General features: G+C 45.4%; 1 protein-coding gene across 5 annotated transcripts in view; it reads left to right on the top strand.

The window, feature by feature from the left end:
- focad (focadhesin) overlaps window positions 1-21,175 on the top strand; it is a 90,971-nt gene that overhangs the window by 68,750 nt on the left and 1,046 nt on the right. For 4 of the 5 annotated variants that reach the window (XR_009709331.1, XR_009709330.1, XM_061250946.1 and 1 more), the window contains exons 31-42: window positions 175-297; window positions 1,643-1,720; window positions 6,294-6,365; window positions 6,971-7,073; window positions 7,639-7,848; window positions 7,985-8,100; window positions 8,548-8,808; window positions 10,098-10,187; window positions 10,706-10,883; window positions 12,057-12,154; window positions 19,742-19,993; window positions 20,645-20,720. Coding sequence is in view for 2 of the 5 variants with exons in the window: in XM_061250946.1 (XP_061106930.1) it covers window positions 175-297; window positions 1,643-1,720; window positions 6,294-6,365; window positions 6,971-7,073; window positions 7,639-7,848; window positions 7,985-8,100; window positions 8,548-8,808; window positions 10,098-10,187; window positions 10,706-10,883; window positions 12,057-12,154; window positions 19,742-19,993; window positions 20,645-20,720 (1,657 nt within the window). In the remaining 3 variants the exon portion in view is untranslated. Of the gene's footprint in view, window positions 1-174; window positions 298-1,642; window positions 1,721-6,293; window positions 6,366-6,970; window positions 7,074-7,638; window positions 7,849-7,984; window positions 8,101-8,547; window positions 8,809-10,097; window positions 10,188-10,705; window positions 10,884-12,056; window positions 12,155-16,942; window positions 17,061-17,412; window positions 17,544-19,741; window positions 19,994-20,644; window positions 20,721-21,175 lie in introns of those variants that run through there. The other variant, XR_009709332.1, reaches the window with a different exon arrangement.

Below are 21,175 nucleotides of genomic sequence, written 5' to 3'. Positions count from 1 at the left end.
TCGTAATTGCTGATTGGCTGCCGATGTAGCCCAAATCTATGGCCTAATTCAGCTATTCAGATTGTTACAGGTTTATTTAATGATTCATATTGGTTGTGTCACTGATAACTTGTTATCCGATTGGTTGCTGATCTAACCCAGCCAGTGCTGATTGGCTGCCTTCTTGTCTTGCAGACCCCGGGATTCGCCCTGGCCCTGGGGCTCGCGGTCCACGGTCTGTCCGTCTGCGGACACGGCAAAGCGGAGGACTTCTCCTGCCGGCTCCTGCCGGCCTGGATCAAGATCCTGTTGACAGAGGTGCCAGCAAGCCTTCTCCCTTTTCATAATGTCTCCTCAGACTCCACCATGCACTGTCAAAACCAAAAAATACAATAAGGTTTACAATAAGGTTGCCTGAATTGGCATTTACAAATGTAGTTAACCAACTAACTACTGAGACAGCTACAGCTTTCTGTACAGCTGGTAGTGATTTTCTGTACAGCTTTGTTCATATACACCGATGAGTCAAAACATTATGACCACCTGCCTAATATGCTGATGGTCCTGCTGTGCCACCAAAACAGCTCTGACCCACCGTGGCATGGACTCTGAACACCTCTGAAGGTGCCCTGTGGTATCTGGCACCTAAATGTTGGCAGCAAGTCCGTTAAGTCCTGTAAGTTGCGAGGTGGAACCGCAATGGATCGGACTTCTTGTTCTAGCACGTCACAGAGCTGCTCGATCGGATTGAGATCTGGGGAATTTAGAGGCGAGTGCAACGTTTTGAAGTCTTCATCATGTTCCTCAAACCATTCCCAAACAATGTGTCCAGTGTGGCAGGGCGCATTATCCTGCTGAAAGCGGCCACAACCATCAGAGAATACTGTTGCCATGAAAGGGTATATCTGGTCCGCAACAATGACACGGGCCACGGGAAGTTGGCCCGTGTCAAATTGACATCCACATGAATGCCCGGACCCAGGACTTCCCAGCAGAACCTTTCTCAGAGCTTCCCTCTTCCCATAGGGCATCCTGGTGCCACCTCTTCCCCAAATAAATGACGAACATGTACCCGGCTGTCAGCATGATGTAAAAGTAAATGAGACTCATCGGTCCATAATGATTTGGTCCTTGTCAAAGTCACTCACTTCCTGCATACAACTTGTTGATTACAAGAACCAACTGTTCGCTTACCGTTTAATATCTCCCGGACCTTGACATGTGCCGTTGTTACGAGTTAATAAACGTTATTCGCTTCATCTGTGAGGGGTCATAATGCTGTGGATCATCGATGTTATTTGTACATCATTAATTCATGTTAACAGCTACATTAGTTAATGCTTATTCATATTGGAATGAAAAACAGTTAATCTATTTGTTAATGGTTTACTATTCGTATACTGTGATTTGGTCCTGTATAGATATTTATGTAACTAATACATTAGTTTGTTGTTAACAAATTTCAGTTCATTTTATGTTTAATTAATGTATTTGTGCATCATTAATTTGTGATTAACAACTACGTTAGTTAATGCCAACCTGCAGTGTGACCAAAAAGTCGCGACAGTGTGTCGTTCGCATAGATGCCATTTCGATGTTTGGTCTGCGACTTGTGCCCACTGAGTTTGGGGCTTGCTGTAAGTGGGGTGTCTGGCTGTTTTAGGGTGCTCCAACCATGCAACGTCTGGCCGCGGTGAACGGTCTGGTGGCCCTGGTCGGATCTGAGAGCTCCCTCATTCAGGTACGACCCCGCCTCCTCACCAAGGTCAAAGGTCCCCCAGCCTTTTAGTCTTTTAGGGAGTATGTTCCACCATACCAGTCACCATAACTGCATACAGTTGCCTTCTTAAATTGAGGATTACATATTTTCCCCCCACATTTTTTTCTTTCAATCTTTTATTTGTTTTTCCATTTGATCTTGATTTTGATGGAAAGTTTGAGATCAAATTTTCATATATATATCTTTTTTTAATTTGCACTGAAAAGTTCCACTCAAATCTCACCATATTGAAATAGATGTGTGCATGGGTAACAATTTTTTCATCCAATTGAAGTTTTGATCCCGTGGATTTGAAGGACAGGCTGACGGGATATTTTCAGAAAGCGCAGTATGTGTTTTAATTTGTAATGATGTTGACGGTGCAGAAGTTGTATTGTAGAACTTCTAACAATTTTGATTTGGAAACTGCGAGGGCCCCTCACCACAATCCCATTCAGTTCCTCATAACGCCCTGCCCCAACCCCCTGTCCTCGAGTTTATGTTTTTATTCAGCATGGCCTACGCAGCCGATTGGTGGGGAACACTGCAGACAGGAAGTGAGTGATAGGGCTCGGTGTTTAAATTATGCAGAGAGCCCTGTCAAAAAGGGAATAACTGAGTCTCTCTTTCATTACTGAGAGCCTGAGACCAGTGTGGAAGAGATATGCTGTGGAATAAAGTGTGTGTGCGTGTGTGTGTGTGTGCGCGTGCGGGCACGCACTTTATGTGCTGATTGCATACACTGTGTGCCTGTGTGTGTGTGCTTTATATGGTGATTGTCTACATTGTGTGTGAGTGTGTGTGTGTGTGTATACGTGCTCCCTTTATAAGGTGTTTGTCTACACTGTGTGTGTTTGCTGGTGTGTGGTGGCAGGTTTGTGCTGTGTGTTTTATTGGTGTGCACAGAAAGCGCTTTGAGCACCTTTGCTCTAGTGTTAATGCACTGCAGGCTGGAACAGGCCATGGTGTGGCCAGCACATTTCTATAAAGAAGACGTCAGGTGAGTGGGACGTCCCGTCTCTCAGGGGCTGATTTATTCCCCCTCCGTCCGGAGCGCCTCTGCGGCCCGGATGCAGCCGTGGTCGCCAGGTGCGTTCGGTGTGCTGGCCTGCGCTGCAGATGTGCAGGGTTCAGAGAGCGTCTGGGACAGGGTACTGCAGCAGGTCTATACAGGCCTTCTGATACAGGCTTTCCGCCTAATGAGGTCCTGCAGGTCTGAGATAAATACTGACCATTCTAGAATCGCAGTGTTATCTGTTCTAGGATCACAGTGTCATCTGTTTCGACTGAACGTGAAGTTTGCATTCTAGAATCAGTGCAGTCTGGTTCAATTAACATCTCAGATTGGATTCTAGAATCACAGGGCTCATTCCAATTGCATATTTTCCTCCACTCTTTTCCTTTCCTTGCTCCTGACCAAGAAATAGTTTGAGATCGCCATCTTTAGGGACATTCCAACCCCTTAAATGTTCCTAGCTAGAAATAGAAGTTAGGAACTCCCAACTTTTCCTTTGAGCAAAATATCAGCGCATCCTTTGCAGAAGTATTTTTTCGGAAAGTAACATATAAATGTTCGACCTGTGGATCCACCTTTCCTCATCTGCCTGACGTTTGAAAATTCATGTTTTCTCAATTTCCTCATCTTTACTTATATTCCTTTCATCTTTTCCTAGCCACTCGCGATGGGTGGCAAAAAAATAAAAAAGGAGAAAAATAAGGGATTAGAATGAGACGGCTGTTCAAGACGGCTAGTATCAGTAGTATTCCAGCCAGTATCATGAGTCGAGTGTCATGGTGCTTCTATGAACAACTATAATACATCATACATGTGTTATTTAGCTGGCGCTGTTATTCAAAGCGACTTTTATTAGACTAAGCGGAGGGCAATACCAATGCAGGTCTTATTGTGGCTACAACAGGGCTTTGACCTCCAACCTTCTGGGTCCCAGTCATGCGCCTTAGCCACTAGGCTACAGGCCGCCCCTGGCAGGCATGCATCCCCAGTCCGTGTGTGGTGTCTGTGCTCAGTGAGTCAGTGAGATGTTTCTGTTGGGAAATCCCTTTTGTCTTTCTGAAAGCACCCAGCGCCAGATGTCAGCTCTGCGGTGTGTCTGTTCGATTCTGTGTGGAAACACTCTGTACGCAGAACAGGATGTGAATTTCAAAAACCTGCTGCCAGTGCTACTCCAATCTCCAATCTCTGGCGGCCTGCTCAGAACACGGCACGCAGCGACGTTTGGTAAAATAACTGTAGCAACCACACCGACACCACCAGTGGAGGTGCTGAATTGCATCAACCAGTGACTGTCCCCCACCACACACACACACACACACACACACTCTCAGGCATGCACGCACGCACGCAGACACACACACACCCACACACACCCCCACCCACACCCACACCTACACCCAGCCACACACGCACACGCACCTACACACACACGCAGACTCACGTACGCACGCACGCACACACACACACACCCACCCACCCACACACCCACACACTCATACACACACTCACATACACACACACTCTCACACAAATACACACATTCCAATTTAAATGCAAATCCCTCTATGTGGCCAGAAAGCATCACCACAGAAACGCCCAGCCCAGACACTGGTGGTGTCAGAGAGGAGGAGGAAGATGAAGAGGGGGAAGAAGAAGAGGAGGAGGGGGAGGAGGCTCTCTGAGCAGCAGGCTTCTGTCTCTTATCTTTGTGTAGGGTCCTTTATTTTATTTATTTTCTGGAGGTCGACTGAAGTGAAATCCACATCTTAGTTTCAATGGACATCTGGCTAAGAGGGTAGTGTATGAGAATAGAACTTCAAGAACACACAGGACAATGTAAGAAATGACAAGACTGTCATGTGCTGTAAATACTGGGTTGTCATTCTCCAACATGTACTCGTGAGGTCTTTAGGGTATTATGCCCTATGATATTGATAATGACCTGCATCAAGCAACACACGTGCACATGCACACACACACATTCACCTGTGTGCACACAGTCACACACATATCTGATTGAAACTTTTAAAAGCTCCAAAGTATTCACCCCCCAGATCTTAGCGTATTGCCCACTGGTGAGCTTGTCCCAGTACCCAACACGGAAGTGAGTCCCTGTGTCTGAAGATGGATTGACAGTTCTCTGGTCGAGGCCAACCTGGGAAGTGTGTTACCCTTAGTCATGACTTGGAGCTCATGGCCACTAGGGGGTGCAGTTTGACCATATTTAAGCTATTTGCAGCTAGCTTGGGGGTGTGGCCTGTAGCCATGTGAGAGTTTTGAGTTCTGGGAACCCTAAACTGTCAGAACTACAATGAGCTGTCAGTCACTGACTTGTTTGTACCAATACAAGGCTTTGCTCACCGCAGCAAAACCAAATGATTGGTTGAGACCTATGAGCCATTGCAAATGGTAGCTCCGCCCCAATTTTCACTTCACAAAGTCTTCACACAATAACCCTATATGGCTTTGATCTTGTGCCTGCATCTTACTGGTCGTATGCCTTTTTTGGCTCTTTAGAAAAATACTTTGCCATGTTACCACATGTTATATGTGTTAATTCAAAGGCAGGTATGATATTAACCATAAACATTCAGGAATGGGAAAACGTTTAGGGCAGTGCGGGTTGGCTGTTTGGGAATATTATAAGACTTATGGAGAATACAAATTGTGCTGTCAGGACAATTTAATTTTTCCCTCTAGGACACAATTTTGGTAGCAGAGTTACGATATGCGTTGCCCTAAAAGTTGCCAGGTTTATCGCAACCCTATGGGTTAAGCCTGAAGAATGCTTAGTAAAGTGAATATGATATCGGGGGCTTTAAAATCACCTGCGAGAAAAGTTCTGAACAGCTTCATAAATATGATTGATTATGATTGCTGTTATTATAATAACAATTTGTATTCTTTTTGGGGCACCCGGTATCCTAGTGACTAAGGTACATGACTGGGACCAGTAGGGTTGGTGGTTCAAACCCCAGTGTACCCACGATGAAATCTTCAGCTGTTGGGCCCTTGAGCAAGGCCCTTAACCCTGCATTTCTCTAGGGGGGATTGCCCCCCTGCTTAGTCTAATCAACTGTAAGACACTTTGGATAAAAGATTCAGCTAAATAACAAATTACTATTCCATGGCGAATGTTATGAGTTGAACTAATATGGTTTTGGCGTGGCTGTATGCTCTGAGGGTTTGTTTCAGGGTTTTCAGCCCTGGGTTAGACCGTGTAGTCAGAGCTAGACCTGCGTCAAATATGGAATTGTTTTGGGTTCAAATACTTTTCTGTTTTCCTGTGCTTGTCTGGTCTATTGGAACCAATGAATACTAAAGTGCAAACCCTGCCCTCTGGTCCTCTTGGTTGGCTCAGGTGCACTAGGCAAGATCAATCAAGCATAAAAAAAGTATTTGAATTTAGAACAATGACATATTTGACCTCGGTGTGATGAGGTAGGAAGGAGGCTTGGTGATATTAATATGTTACACAGTGTGTGAGCCTGACGGCGTACCCCACCCACTGATATAACGACCTCTCTCTCTCCCCCGCAGCTGAAGTGTGAATCGGAGCTGTCGTCCCAGCAACAGAGCCGGCTGAATGAGGTCATCAGAGCGATTACGCAGGTGAGGCAGCCTGTTGTACCGGTGTAGTGACACGGGAGAGATTACGTTTGGTCTCAACTGTTAAGTCGTCGAAGATACATCCGACATTGCGTTCAATATTTACTCCTGTTGACCGTCTAGAAATTTGACTTGGGTCAGCTATGTCGCGTGTTGAAGACGCACGTTCACGTTGATACATTATGTTGTGCGAATGTCGCTAGCAGTGCGCGTTGCTGGGCTACAATAGCGCCAAGGTTTGATTTGTTGATATTAATTTTATCCCTGTATTACGAAAAGCACAATTGGCCTGAAATTTTAGTGCTGTTATATGCCACAGACAGTGCACCGTTCTGGGTGGTATATCAGAGAGCAGATAGCTGGATAAGTTTGCAGGCTAAACTTTTCCAAAACTCGAAAATGGTCTGCTGTTCCGGGTTTTACATGGTGACTTTATCCGGCTAAATTGTATTTGATCATCTGGCCGTTTTTCAAGACACATGACCGTTAAAGTGCAGACCGTTAAACCAGTGTGTATGTTAAGTTACTGGTGACTATAGGACTTGGCTGAGTAAATTGGGGATTGTGCAAAGTCTCTTTTCTCTCTCCTCCTCTCCGTCTGGCTGAAGATCGTCACGTTCTCCGGTGCGGTCGGCCTGCAGTCCATCGCCTCCTGCCTCCTGGGACATCTGCACCTGGCTCACCTGTCCTCCAGCCACAGCCGGACTGCAGGTAAATCAGCAACTCTCCCTCTTTCTCTAACCCCCTCACCCTCTCCCTCTTTCTCAGTCCCTCCCTCTCCCCTCATCTCCCTCTTTCTCTGTCCCTCCCTCTCCCCTCATCTCCGTCTTTCTCTGACCCTTCCTCTCCCCCTCACTCTCTCCCTCTTTCTTTGACCCTCCCTCTCCCCTCATCTCCCTCTTCACCTGACCCCCTCATCCTCTCCCTCTTTCTCTGTCCCTCCCTCTCCCCTCATCTCCCTCTTTCTCTGACCCTCCCTCTCTCTCCACCATCCTTCATATGCTTACTCCCTCTCTATCACTCATTCTCTCTCCGTTTCTCTCACACTGTCTGTCTCTCCCTCTCCCCTCATCCTCTCCCTCTTTCTCTGTCCCTCCTTCTCTCCCTCTCTCCACCCTCCTTCACATGCTTACTCCCTCTCTATCACTCATATTCTCTATCCCTTTCTCTCTCTACGCCCTCTCCATCTCTGTCTCCCCCCCCTCCCTCTCCGTCCTCACATTTTCTCTCTCTCCCTCTCTCTCTCCCTCCCTCCCTCTCTCCCTCTCTCCCTCAGTTCCCCTGGACTTTGGGTACCTGTCGGAGAGGAGTGTGCTGAGAGCAGCCGTAGACTTCCTCTCAGAGGCTGGGCGGAAGGGTCCGGAGTTCTCCCCTCCCAGGCTGGTAAAAATGCTGCTGGAGCCCCTTACAGTGGTGGGCCTGAGCCACCAGTACCCCCCGGTCAACTGGAGCAGCCTGCTGGCCCCTCTGATGAGACTCAACTTCGGTAGGGTGTATTAAAGTACAATACTATGGATTTAATACACACACACACACACACACACACACACACCTGCATACATGCACACACACACACACACACACACGTCATGCATACATGTTTCCTCTTGCCATGCCTTTAGGTGAGGAGATCCAGCACCACTGCATGGAGTTGGTGATTTCACAGTCGCAGACTTCCCAGAGTGCATCTCTCTTCTTGGGCATGTGGTTGAGTCCTCCCCTGGTCCACAGTTTGAGTGTGAGTCACCGGGCTAAAGGCACAATACTCACACGGACTCACCTTACAGTCAGGGAACAGCGAAAACACAAAGAGGTTTATCTCTCCACTGGTATGCCTTGTGTGGATATTTTTTTTCTCATTTTCTCAATTTCCTCTACTTGAAGGTTTTAGTAAATGCTTTTGGTTTGGTTTTGGTTTTGGTTTTGGTTTTTGACCTGGTTTGTTTGTTGGTAGGTAATTTTTTTACTTTTTTACTCATGGTATAGTGTTATTGGGTTTAAAAGGAAAAATGTTTAAAAACCTGTGGAGACATTTAATAACCATTAAGATACATTTAACCCTCAATGCAAACGTGTTTGGAAAGGCCCAGCTGAAGATGTGGGGTTGCTACTGGGTTACGACCCCTAGGGGGCGCCATATAGTAACTCGGGATGGGTTTTTCTGACGCACCGGTGCTCCCTGCAGCCTCGAACCCGGGCCCAGCTGTACCGCTCGCTGCCCCTGTGGATGAAGCATGTGGCGGAGGACAAGCTGCAGGTGTGTGTGGGGACCCTGGGGCTGCAGCACTTCGGCCAGGACGGTCGACCCCAGCGCCTCCCTCTCTGCCGGGCCCTCCTGGAGGGCCTGTCCAGCGCCATGGCCCTCCCCAACCCCTCCCAAAACTCCTGGGCTGTCCTCTGCTCTACCACCGAGAAGATTTTCACACTCCTCCCTGACCGGATACAGGTACGCCCGTCTAGTACAGGTAATACTGTCACACAGGTCAACAGAGACTACCTCACACCTTTCTAGTACAGGTAATACTGTCACACAGGTGTACAGAGACTACCTTACACCTGTTTCACACTGGTAATACTGTCACACAGGTGTTCAGAGACTACCTTACACCTGTTTCACACTGGTAATACTGTCAAACAGGTGTACAGAGACTACTTTACACCTGTTTCACACTGGTAATACTGTCACACAGGTGTACAGAGACTACCTCTCACCTGTTTCACACTAGTAATACTGTCACACAGGTGTACAGAGACTACTTTACACCTGTTTCACACTGGTAATACTGTCACACAGGTGTACAGAGACTACTTTACACCTGTTTCACACTGGTAATACTGTCACACAGGTGTACAGAGACTACCTCTCACCTGTTTCACACTAGTAATACTGTCACACAGGTGTACAGAGACTACCTTACACCTGTTTCACCCTGGTTATACTGTCACACAGGTGTACAGAGACTACCTCACACCTGTTTCACACTGGTAATACTGTCACACAGGTGTACAGAGACTACCTTACACCTGTTTCACCCTGGTAATACTGTCACACAGGTGTACAGAGACTACCTCTCACCTGTTTCACACTGGTAATACTGTCACACAGGTGTTCAGAGACTACCTTACACCTGTTTCACACTGGTAATACTGTCACACAGGTGTACAGAGACTACCTCTCACCTGTTTCACACTGGTAATACTGTCACACAGGTGTACAGAGACTACTTTACACCTGTTTCACACTGGTAATACTGTCACACAGGTGTACAGAGACTACCTCTCACCTGTTTCACACTAGTAATACTGTCACACAGGTGTACAGAGACTACCTTACACCTGTTTCACCCTGGTTATACTGTCACACAGGTGTACAGAGACTACCTCACACCTGTTTCACACTGGTAATACTGTCACACAGGTGTACAGAGACTACCTTACACCTGTTTCACCCTGGTAATACTGTCACACAGGTGTACAGAGACTACTTTACACCCGTTTCACACTGGTAATACTGTCACACAGGTGTACAGAGACTACCTCTCACCTGTTTCACACTGGTAATACTGTCACACAGGTGTACAGAGACTACCTTACACCTGTTTCACACTGGTAATACTGTCACACATGTTCCGATTATCTTTGACTCCATTTTTGTGCTGCTCTTATTCTCTCACCAGGATTATTGAATAATTAATAATTATGTATAATGTCTTTGTTTTTTGTTTTGTTTCCTAGGACAGTGAGCCGGACCTTTATGTGGTGATTGCCAAGTGTCTGTCTGAGATGACTGACACAGAGATTGACCAAATCACTCGGGTCACTGGGGTAAAGTGATGCTTGTGAAGTTATTTCAATAGTGTCAACTCTGTTTTGAAAGTAGTTGTGCAGAATAGAAAACCAGCGTGGTGGCATGTACTTTTTAGTGCAAATATACAGTGATATGGACATTTCAGCTAAGGAACTTTCATCAGCCTTCATCATTGCTGACTAGGTCTTTCAGCCAAAACATCCATGCTGTTTTTGCATGCTGACAATAAAATAGAGAAGATTCCTTGACTGAATTCAATTTTGAATGGTGATTCTCAATACAAAACTGATTTTATCTCGGGACTATGAATAATCTGTGTCTGTGGAACTGGCCCTAAAAATCTGTTTATTTTTTCATCTTATAAGAGGACTTGTCTTGCGCATAATCCATAAATTACATTTCAAGTGTCATTAGAACACATACAACATAATAATTTAATGTGAAGTGCATTATTTACAATGCAGAGCAAATGGGCTGATGAGTGCAGATGATGTTGACTGTGGGCTCTGTGCCGGCGGTATGGCGCCCCCTGCAGGCTAATGTGGAGAAGATGGGCTTCGTCCTGGCCTACCTCAGCTCCCAGGGCAGGGTGCCCCTCCTGGGCCTGAACGATGTCATCGGCGTGGCTGTACGCGGGGCCCAGAGAGAGGAGGTCAGCTGGCTGCTCCTGCAGAGCTTCTACCAAGCCCGCCTGGCGTCGGGCCCCAACACGGGTGAGAGCCGGGCCCCTAGATGCAATTATATTTAGACACCTAGATAGCAGTCATCTGTGCCTGTTAATACATAAAGCTCAGCCTTTTTCTTTTTCTTTTTTTTTCTTATTTGATTCAAATGTTTCCCTTTTTTGGTTTGGTATCCTATCTATTCCAAGTATTTGCGTTAGCTGGGGATACACCAGAGGTCTGGCGATCCAGAGAACGACACGCCTTCTTCAAGCCGTATCGTCTCAGAGCCTGTGTCCGTGGCGACCGGGGGCGCTGTTGTATGAGGCGGTCCTACTAACCCCTGCCGAGTCCCTCCCTCAGAGCAGCGAGCCAATTACGCCGCTCCACGAGAGCCGACCAAACTCAGCTTTGGCAGGACCGGGTGTGCAACTGTAACAAACCCACTTCGGCATTGAGAGCCGTTACTTTAGCTGTGCATCATCACGGCTCCAAAGTGACTTGACTAAGCAGGGGATTGTCCCCGTGAAGCAAAGCGGGGTTAAGGGCCTTGCTCAAGAGGCCCAACAGCTGTGCAGATCTTATCGTGGCTACACCGGAGCTTAAACCACCGACCATCCGTGTCCCAGTCATGTACCTCAGCCGCTAAGCTACAGGCCGCCCCTTATTTCACAATCCCCAATTTACAATTCAGCCAAGTCCTGTAGTCACCAGTAATTTAACATACGCACTGGTATATCACTTGCGGTCCAGTCGTGTACCTTAGCCGCTAGGCTACAGGCTGCCCTGTCGTGCCTGTTCTCAGGGTTACGACAGTAGCGGTCTCCGCCTGAGCTCCTGCCATACAACCCATTTCTCCATTCAATTTATTCGATTCAGGAAGTGAATTAAAATGCCACTCATTAATTGAAAAGTTCCCTGCAGAATGTTAATGGGCATCATTCATTCTCCGGGGTCACAAATTGCATTTCAATTAATTTCTTTAAAAGACTGAATTGAAATGAAATCCTGGTATGCGTGTGATTTGTAATTAACACTTTCAGATGAAATTGCCTTTTTGTGCTTGCCCTCCCCCACAGATCCACGGTAAAAATGAACTTTTGTGAATATTCATTGCTTACAGTCTTACGGAGCTTTTGTTTGCCACCCAGTAGGGCTGTCTTTAGGCCTTCCTGTATCCCGTGGTTACCAGGGCAACTGCTGGAGCTGTGCTATTTGTTTCAGGGGTGATGAAAAGGCTGGAGTGGCTGCTGGAGTTAATGGGTCACATCAGGAACGTGGCCTACGGGACGACTCCGGTGGGCTGCGGGGACACCAGAGAGGTTTGTTCATTTTGCATCATAACACTTACCTGTGTGAACGAGAACACCAGAGAGGTGTGTTCATTTTGCATCATAACACTTACCTGTGTGAACGAGAACACCAGAGAGGTGTGTTCATTTTGCATCATAACACTTACCTGTGTGAACGAGAACACCAGAGAGGTGTGTTCATTTTGCATCATAACACTTACCTGTGTGAACGAGAACACCAGAGAGGTGTGTTCATTTTGCATCATAACACTTACCTGTGTGAACGAGAACACCAGAGAGGTATGCTCATTTTGCATCATAACACTTACCTGTGTGAACGAGAACACCTGAGAGGTGTGTTCATTTTGCATCATAACACTTACCTGTGTGAACGAGAACACCAGAGAGGTGTGCTCACTTTGCACCATAACACTTACCTGTGTGAACGAGAACACCAGAGAGGTGTGTTCATTTTGCATCATAACACTTACCTGTGTGAACGAGAACACCAGAGAGGTGTGTTCATTTTGCATCATAACACTTACCTGTGTGAACGAGAACACCAGAGAGGTGTGTTCATTTTGCATCATAACACTTACCTGTGTGAACGAGAACACCAGAGAGGTGTGTTCATTTTGCATCATAACACTTACCTGTGTGAACGAGAACACCAGAGAGGTGTGTTCATTTTGCATCATAACACTTACCTGTGTGAACGAGAACACCAGAGAGGTGTGTTCATTTTGCATCATAACACTTACCTGTGTGAACGAGAACACCAGAGAGGTATGCTCATTTTGCATCATAACACTTACCTGTGTGAACGAGAACACCTGAGAGGTGTGTTCATTTTGCATCATAACACTTACCTGTGTGAACGAGAACACCAGAGAGGTGTGCTCACTTTGCACCATAACACTTACCTGTGTGAACGAGAACACCAGAGAGGTGTGCTCATTTTGCATCATAACACTTACCTGTGTGAACGAGAACACCAGAGAGGTGTGTTCATTTTGCATCATAACACTTACCTGTGTGAACGAAAACACCAGAGAGGTGTGTTCATTTTGCATCACAGCACTTACCTGTGTGAATGAGAACACCAGACAGGTGTGTTAATTTTGCCTCCTAACGCTTACCTGTGTGAACAAGGACATCATACACATGTGTTCATTTTGACTCTGAACACTTAGCTGTGTGTACAATAACACCAGACAGGTGTGTTAATTTTACCTCCTAACACTTACCTGTGTGAACAAGGACACCACACAGGTGTTAATTTAACATCCTAACACCTGTGTGAACAAGGACACCATACAGGTGTTAATTTAACATCCTAACACTTACCTGTGTGAACGAGGACACCAGAGAGGTGTTAATTTAACATCCTAACACTTACCTGTGTGAATGAGGACACCAGACAGGTGTTAATTTAACATCTAAACACTTACCTTTGTGAACAAGGATACTATACAGGTGTTTTGATTTCACACACAGGTGAGGATACCAAAACTAGACGTGCGTTCATTTCACATCTTCACACTTACCTGTGTGGCATGCTCATACACATGAGGATACCATCCAGGTGTGTTAATTTCGCATCCTAACACTTACCTGTGTGAACGAGGACACCAGAGAGGTGTGTTCATTTTGCATTCTACTTACCACTTACCCGGTGAGGAAAGGTGAGGAAATTTCACCAGACATCCACTCCTGGCAAACACTATTGCATTTATGTTCACACTCTTCAGGGTTCTCCTGAAGAATGTAGCAGTGGTGGTGCGGCACTTTGCTGGAAGTACCTTTGTACTGTTCCCACTGTACCTCACGATCGGGAGAGACCTGGGTTCTGTGAAACTACTTTGTCAAGAAATTGTTTCCTTCAGTACTGGAGTTTCGGTCTGGCAGATGCTGCAAACGAAACAATTACAGTCTTGCTTTCATACATGTGCGGTTAACTTCAAATTAACTTCAAAACTCATAAGGTCATCCTGATGATTTTCTGTTTATGTGGCACATTTTGTTCAGCAAGAAAACTATGACCAGATAACCACTGTTACATACATTTTCATAATAAATTAAAGCAGTTTTATTTCACTTTGTTTCTGTCCCACACTGGACTTTTCACATATTTCAAAAGATTATTAATGAAGTCAAAAATCCTGACGTGAGAAGTTAATCTTTCACTGCCTTTTTTATATTTGTTTTCATTTTTAATTTATTTTCAGAAATATATTTATCTTATGTTGTCCTTTTTATTAGGCTGTCTGTTCAGAGAAAATAACATGTAAGATTACTCTCATCACTGGCCTAAATGATTTCTGGTTCTTAACCTTTTTTTGTGGGTGGTTTTAATGCCCCAGAATGCAGGACATTTCTGTTAAGGTACAGAAGCTCCATTGCGAAACATTTTAGGGGAGAGCCCTGTTCTTACCCAGAGCAGCTAACACCTAATTTCTATCTGTTTATAGAGCTGGATATTTTGGGCAGTTGGGCAAGGTTGATTTCAACACACCCTGGTAGTTCCGTGGAGTATTTCCAGAGAATTCCCTTTTTGTTTCTAACACGTATACTTGAAAACAGACACATTCCATTTCCTCTGTATCAGCAACTGCGTTGGTGTCTGGTGTGTAGTTTGCTCCGTGTTAATAATTTAGCACACTGGCAGCAGCCAGAGACAAATAATCTACTCCGCGCTTGCTTTCTGCTTTCTTATGGACAAACTGATGTTTATGAACCACTTCTCTCTCTAGAGAGGGTGGAGCTTCATGCACTTACACACGCATGTTAAGTTATGGCATTACTTTTAATGTCCCTACCATTGCATTCATTATGGCCCATTGTGGCATTGTATGGGAGGGAGGTAATTCAGCAAGTTGAAGTTAGTATGGGCAATGTGAGTGGTCGGACATTAAGTTAAGCTTTGCATTGTGTCCTGAGTGAATTGACATGGTCGATGGTTGTTAACAAGACAATAAATTACCACTGAATCTTGAAAGGGGTATCTCTGTGTAAAACCAAGATTTTATATTTGTTCCCTATTTAGTCACAGATGTTGATAGTAGAATGACATAGTATAATTACACAATAATTCCTCTTGTATATTTTGTTATTCAATGAGTAGCAGCTGTATTGAAATAGCGGCGGGCTATTTTTGCCGTTCTATCTCGTTGCTATGACGGAAAACAAATTATTGTTGGTGAAATGGAGTTCATGCTTCCAGATAGATGCAATTGTCCAATGTGTTACGCTAGTTGCAGATGAGACTGGGCTGAGGGTGCTTGGTAACTATGCGACAATGGTGGCACTTATGGTGAATGGTGTTTCACTTAGTAATGAAACTGGAACAAATAGTTTGTTGCTTCCTCTTATGGTTGCAGTAGCACTGAATGTTAGTAGTCTCATGGCACCGGCAGCATGGCCACTTGGGGGCTTGCAGAAAGAGGTTAAGCCAGGGGCCCAGAGATTGCCATTCTCAGAAAGTTCACAGGCTCCAGTGGTTATTCAAGGTATTGTAGTTGTGTAAACCTCTGGTGTCAAAAAGCAAATTTCCCAATTGAAGCCCATTCAGAATTACTAATTCACCCTGGCCAAATTGTATTATTTTGGACTGTACTGTTGAACTGAAAAATGCCTTCACACTGAACCAATTACTCCAGCGACCAGTTATTATATTTTCTCTTTTTTCTGAGCCCCACAGAAGAAGATCTAGGATGTATTTCATTCCAATTTGGTCTACATGGTTTCATGTCACACTGCAAACACATGTTCACGGGCACTCCTATACATGAACAAGTAAGTGGCTGTTATTGACTCATCAACTGGCTACACTGGTTGAGCTGAGAGAGTTCCCTGCACATAATCATTTCTCAGCCCAGAAATTGGAAATCTACTGCCACTGTGTCATTGTACATTGACGTTAAGGGCAACCCTACAACAGGTTTTGCTCTGGGTTTCACAATTTTCCGCGATTGTCTTTCAACATAGCAATGTCGTCACTGTCTTTGTGAGCAAACGCTGAAGTCTTTCTGCTGAGGCATGTTCACACTGCGTTTGATCTGTGTTTCTCTCGAATTTCCAGCAGAATTGCATTGAGAAATTCACACATGTTAAAAATCGTTAGGAGAATGTCCTGTCATCTCTCTGTCAGCTGAAGCTGAAGCATAATTGGGTTATGCCGCAAGACAATGGGTCTCATTCATGAAACGTGAGCAGAACGAATTTGCGTGTAAAATGTGAGTAGAGGGAAATTTAAGGGTTTTTGGCATTCATCAATATTTTAGTAGCGATCTTTTCGTAGCTACTAACAAAATCTACACCTGCTGCTGACCACGCGTAGTACTTGTGTAAATTCAAGAATGCACATAAATAATGCTTGTCACTATTGGAAATTTACATTTGAATTCATATTTCGCTCTGTTATGTAAACAATACGCAGATGCCTTTGAAACACGTGATATGAACATGACAAACAATTAAAAATATAACACATTTAGTTAAATTAGTTGGCAATTAGCAGGTTTAAGATCCAGATTAGGTTCATGATTGTGAATTATCTATGAAAATAGACTCAATAGATTACACATTCTTTGTGATGCATTTGCTTACATAAACCGGAAAAACTTTAATTCCGTTAATGTGCAACTGATCTGTGAGGCACAAGCTGCTACTCAGGTCGTTGTGGAGCGCACAAACCGGGTCTTGAAGGCAAGATGGATCTGCCTGGACAATAAAGGTGGTACCCTTCTTTATGCACCCGGGAAGGTGTGCAAAATAATTTTAGCCTGCTGTGTCCTGCACAATGTGGCCATTAAACAGGGCCTTCCCCTGCCTGAAGTCCCCAATGCAGAGGAACGACTGCCTCCGGAACCAGCTCTTGGGCCTCGAAATGCGGCTGCTATACAGACACGCCAGCGACTTGAAGAGCAATTTTAAGGTAAGTGTTGCTAAGACTGAATAAGCTGTGCACATTTTAGGCCGACAAGCTTCGCAAAAAGTTAGTTTCATTTGTATTTTGTTTTATATTTATATACAACATCCTGTTTCAGTAGGCTACTTCAGTTCATTTTCAGGTCATGCTCTTTAAAATGTATACAAATAGGCTATATTTAATTATCAGAGTAAGTGTTTTCCCAGGATAAACACAGATATCACACAATACTGACAACATAACATATGTGTTCAGGACGCAAAAGTGCCTTGCAGATTTCCTTCAAGCTGGTGTTAATTTCTTGGAGGGACGTGTTGATTTGGTTGACTGCTGTAAGTAGACTTTCTTGATTCCTCAGGACCTCATCCGTAAGGACAGCCGGATCACCTCTTCGGCCTCGGTACCTGGGTGCAGCAGGAGCAGCAGCGGTGGCAGCAGGTGGTGGAGCTACATCATGGGAGGAGCACTCGCCAGCTAGAAATATGAGACGTATGTTTTTTTTCGTTTTATGTGTGCCTCTTTTTTCATTTGAAAGAAACATTAAATAAATCTTATTTGAAAAATGTTTAATTTACGTTGGCTGCAGATGACTTATTTTTACATTACATTACGTTACATTACGTGGCATTTAGCAGATGCTCTTATCCAGAGCGACGTACAACAAAGTGCAAATAAAACACAAGAACACGTGCAAAAGTGGACCTGAGAGGACAGTACAGTTCCGAGTCCTAGTGTAAACATACAGAAATTCAGAACCCTTGAAGAGTTGTTTGGAGCTGTACAGTATAAAACAGAGCTTTAGGCTATTAAGATTCAAATAATTTGAAGACGATGCATACAACTGCAGTGGGCTATACGTTATCCGTATCCTTTCTTGAAATGAATGTTAAATAGCTCTACATTCCGACACTGATATCCATTACGCACCATATTGCACAATATAACATTACTGGTTTCCCGTTTCCACTTCATTCAATCCGAAGAGAAACCCCCACAAATGTTCTGTTTGTTTGGTGGGACTGTACGACCTAGGTTAAACTACACTAACCACTAAGCTATCAGTGATGGTTTTCAGAATGTATTATGATACAACAATTATCACCTTACCATCTGGGTTTGATGTTGTCTCCAGTGGAGGCATGTCGTTGTCTCCGTCAGGTATAATTCCTGACAGAGAGGTCTCCCCAATAATGCCAGCGATGCGCTCGTCAGCAGGTGATATTTGTGCCTGTGAGCCTCCTCCTCCTGTGGCTGATGCATGTTTTTTTTGTGCTCTTATGCGTTTCTTTGCCTCCAGTTTCATGTCAAACCATTTACGTTTAACCTCGGATATGGTTCTATTGTCTACAGAGGCTACATTAACAGCATCTGTCACCTCCTTCCAGGCCTTCACTTTGCCTGTCCCTGTCACAACACCACTACTGATAGAAGAAAAAAAAAAAATTTTTACCCAATAAAATATATTTCACCCAAGATGATTTCTTTCTTTCTTTCTCTTTCCTTGTTTGCGCCATGATGACTGACAGGTCGACTGGATGCGTCTACACCTCCGTATATGGCAATCATTGTCTATTCATGGCGGGGATTTATGCTAATTGCTGATTACCGGGAGCGCGCTTTCACTTTTCGATGGATTGGCATTCATGATCATACACATGTGTTTACGATCAGATCTGGGTTTCCCGCGGCGTTCATGAATCCGGATTAGGTTTTTAGTAGCGTGGACGTTTATGTGCAAATCTGAACATAGATTTACGAACGTTTCATGAATGAGACCCAATGATCCCAAACACAAAAGTAAGTCCACATCCTACAAACCTACAGTCCTGGAGGGCCACAGTGTCTGCAGGTTTAACGCCAGTCCTGGAGGGCCGCTGTGTCTGCAGGTTTATCTCCAGTCCTGAAGGGCCGCTGTGTCTGTAGGTTTAACTCCAGTCCTGGAGGGCCGCTGTGTCTGCAGGTTTAACTCCAGTCCTGAAGGGCCGCTGTGTCTGTAGGTTTAACTCCAGTCCTGGAGGGCCGCTGTGTCTGCAGGTTTAACTCCAGTCCTGGAGGGCCGCTGTGTCTGCAGGTTTAACTCCAGTCCTGGAGGGCCGCTGTGTCTGCAGGTTTATCTCCAGTCCTGAAGGGCCGCTGTGTCTGTAGGTTTAACTCCAGTCCTGGAGGGCCGCTGTGTCTGCAGGTTTATCTCCAGTCCTGAAGGGCCGCTGTGTCTGTAGGTTTAACTCCAGTCCTGGAGGGCCGCTGTGTCTGCAGGTTTAACTCCAGTCCTGGAGGGCCGCTGTGTCTGCAGGTTTAACTCCAGTCCTGAAGGGCCGCTGTGTCTGTAGGTTTAACTCCAGTCCTGGAGGGCCGCTGTGTCTGCAGGTTTAACTCCAGTCCTGAAGGGCCGCTGTGCCTGCAGGTTTAACTCCAGGCCTGGAGGGCCGCTGTGTCTGCAGGTTTAACTCCAGTCCTGGAGGGCCACAGGTTGTATGATTTCTTTTCAGTCAGCAGCCAGTTTGTAAAAACAATGCAAGTGAACTCTTCACTCGCTTAGTTGCATAAACTGAGCACTCAAACACAAACAAAACCAGCAGAAGTTGCAGCCCACCAGGGCTGGAGGCTGTCAGCCTCGGAGTAGGATACAGAATGAGGTTCACAGGCAGAGAGGGCTTGGAATGACCATGCTTCCTTTTCTTGCACAGGCTACAGACTTCCTGCTCCACCTCTTCAGCTCTGCAGTGCTCACCTGGGCCGACCACTCCATGCCCCTGCTCCTAGGGGTCAAGGCCCGGTGGTTTCCAGAGAAACCGGATTCTGAGCCACCTGAGTGGCCCCACAGTCTCTACAGCAGCCGCTCGGCCAATGAGAACCCTGCTTCGCAGTGCTTGATGGGCCTTCCGTGCAGCATCCAGCTCCTATTGGCCAAAGAGCCCTGGAAAGGGCTGACTCAGAAGGTACATCTTCACCGTCAGAAGTCTTGGTCAATTTCTGGTTTGTTTTAGGTTCTTCTCCTCAGACAGATTGATTGCACAGTCTAGAAAGGCGAATAACTCTGTTTCTGGAGGGCTGGAAAGTTCTGTTTTTAGCAATTGTATTGGTAAATGTCTTAGTTATTTAGTAATTGTCATTTCTGAAACATTTTTGCAATTTTGCATAGGGCTAATGGCTAAAATGCATATTTTAGCGTGGTCTAATCTGCAAGGAGTTTGTGCTGCACTTTGGCTGACTGAACAATAGTAATTGGTGTACAATTGGTTGAGGTGAAATGAGTTTCACCAAATACAGCAGGGGTCACCAACCATGTTCCTGGAGCTCTACTGTCCTGTTGGTTTTCACTCCAACCTCAGCAAAGCACACCTCATTCAACAGCTAAAGATCCTTTTGAGCTGCTAATTAATAGAATCAGGTGTACCAAACTTGGGTTGCAATGAAAACCTACAGGATGGTAGATCTCCAGGAACAGGGCTGGTGACCACTGAAATACAGGTTGCTCACCTCTATTGTTCTCTGTTACTCGCCTCATCCCTAAAGCAACCATTCATATTTGCAAACTGAAATCCAGAAACTTCCAGAACTTTTAAGCTAACGGTCCGTTTCCACCTCAGTTTATAGACTGGCTCTTCAGCATAGCAGAAGGTCCCAGAGAGGGGTTATCCGAGACTTCAGTCATGACTGCCAAAGGTAAGCCTATGGGTGGACACACACAGTAGCTTTGGCTTGGGTGGGTGCTCTTTGAATCTGCCCTTCTGCCACACCCGTGTTATGAGGAAGTCAAGGGACCACATATTCCATCCACCAGAGCTGCCCATCCCTGTTCCTGAACATCTACCGTCCTGTAGGTTTTCGTTCTCATCCAGTCTCGTTCAGCTGCTAATTAATAGAATTGGGTTTGCCAAATTAGGGTTTGTTAGCACTGCCAGAAGGTGGTTCCAGGTTCAAGACCCGGCCAGCCCGGATCCTCTCTGCATTGGTTTGCATGTCCTCCCTTCGTTTGTGTTGGTTTCCTCCGCATACTCCAGCTTTCTCCCACATTCCAAAGACATGTAGCCCAAGGTCTGCAGGTGAAGATTAGCCTCCCTGGCTAACTCTGGTGCATTTTCAGAAATGTTATTAATGTGCTTATTACATAAATTACA

This window comes from Conger conger, chromosome 8 (genome assembly GCF_963514075.1).
Source record: "Conger conger chromosome 8, fConCon1.1, whole genome shotgun sequence".
Lineage (NCBI taxonomy): Eukaryota > Metazoa > Chordata > Actinopteri > Anguilliformes > Congridae > Conger > Conger conger.
Note: the sequence above shows the minus strand (reverse complement) of the source record. Positions and strands in the feature narration are given on the sequence as shown.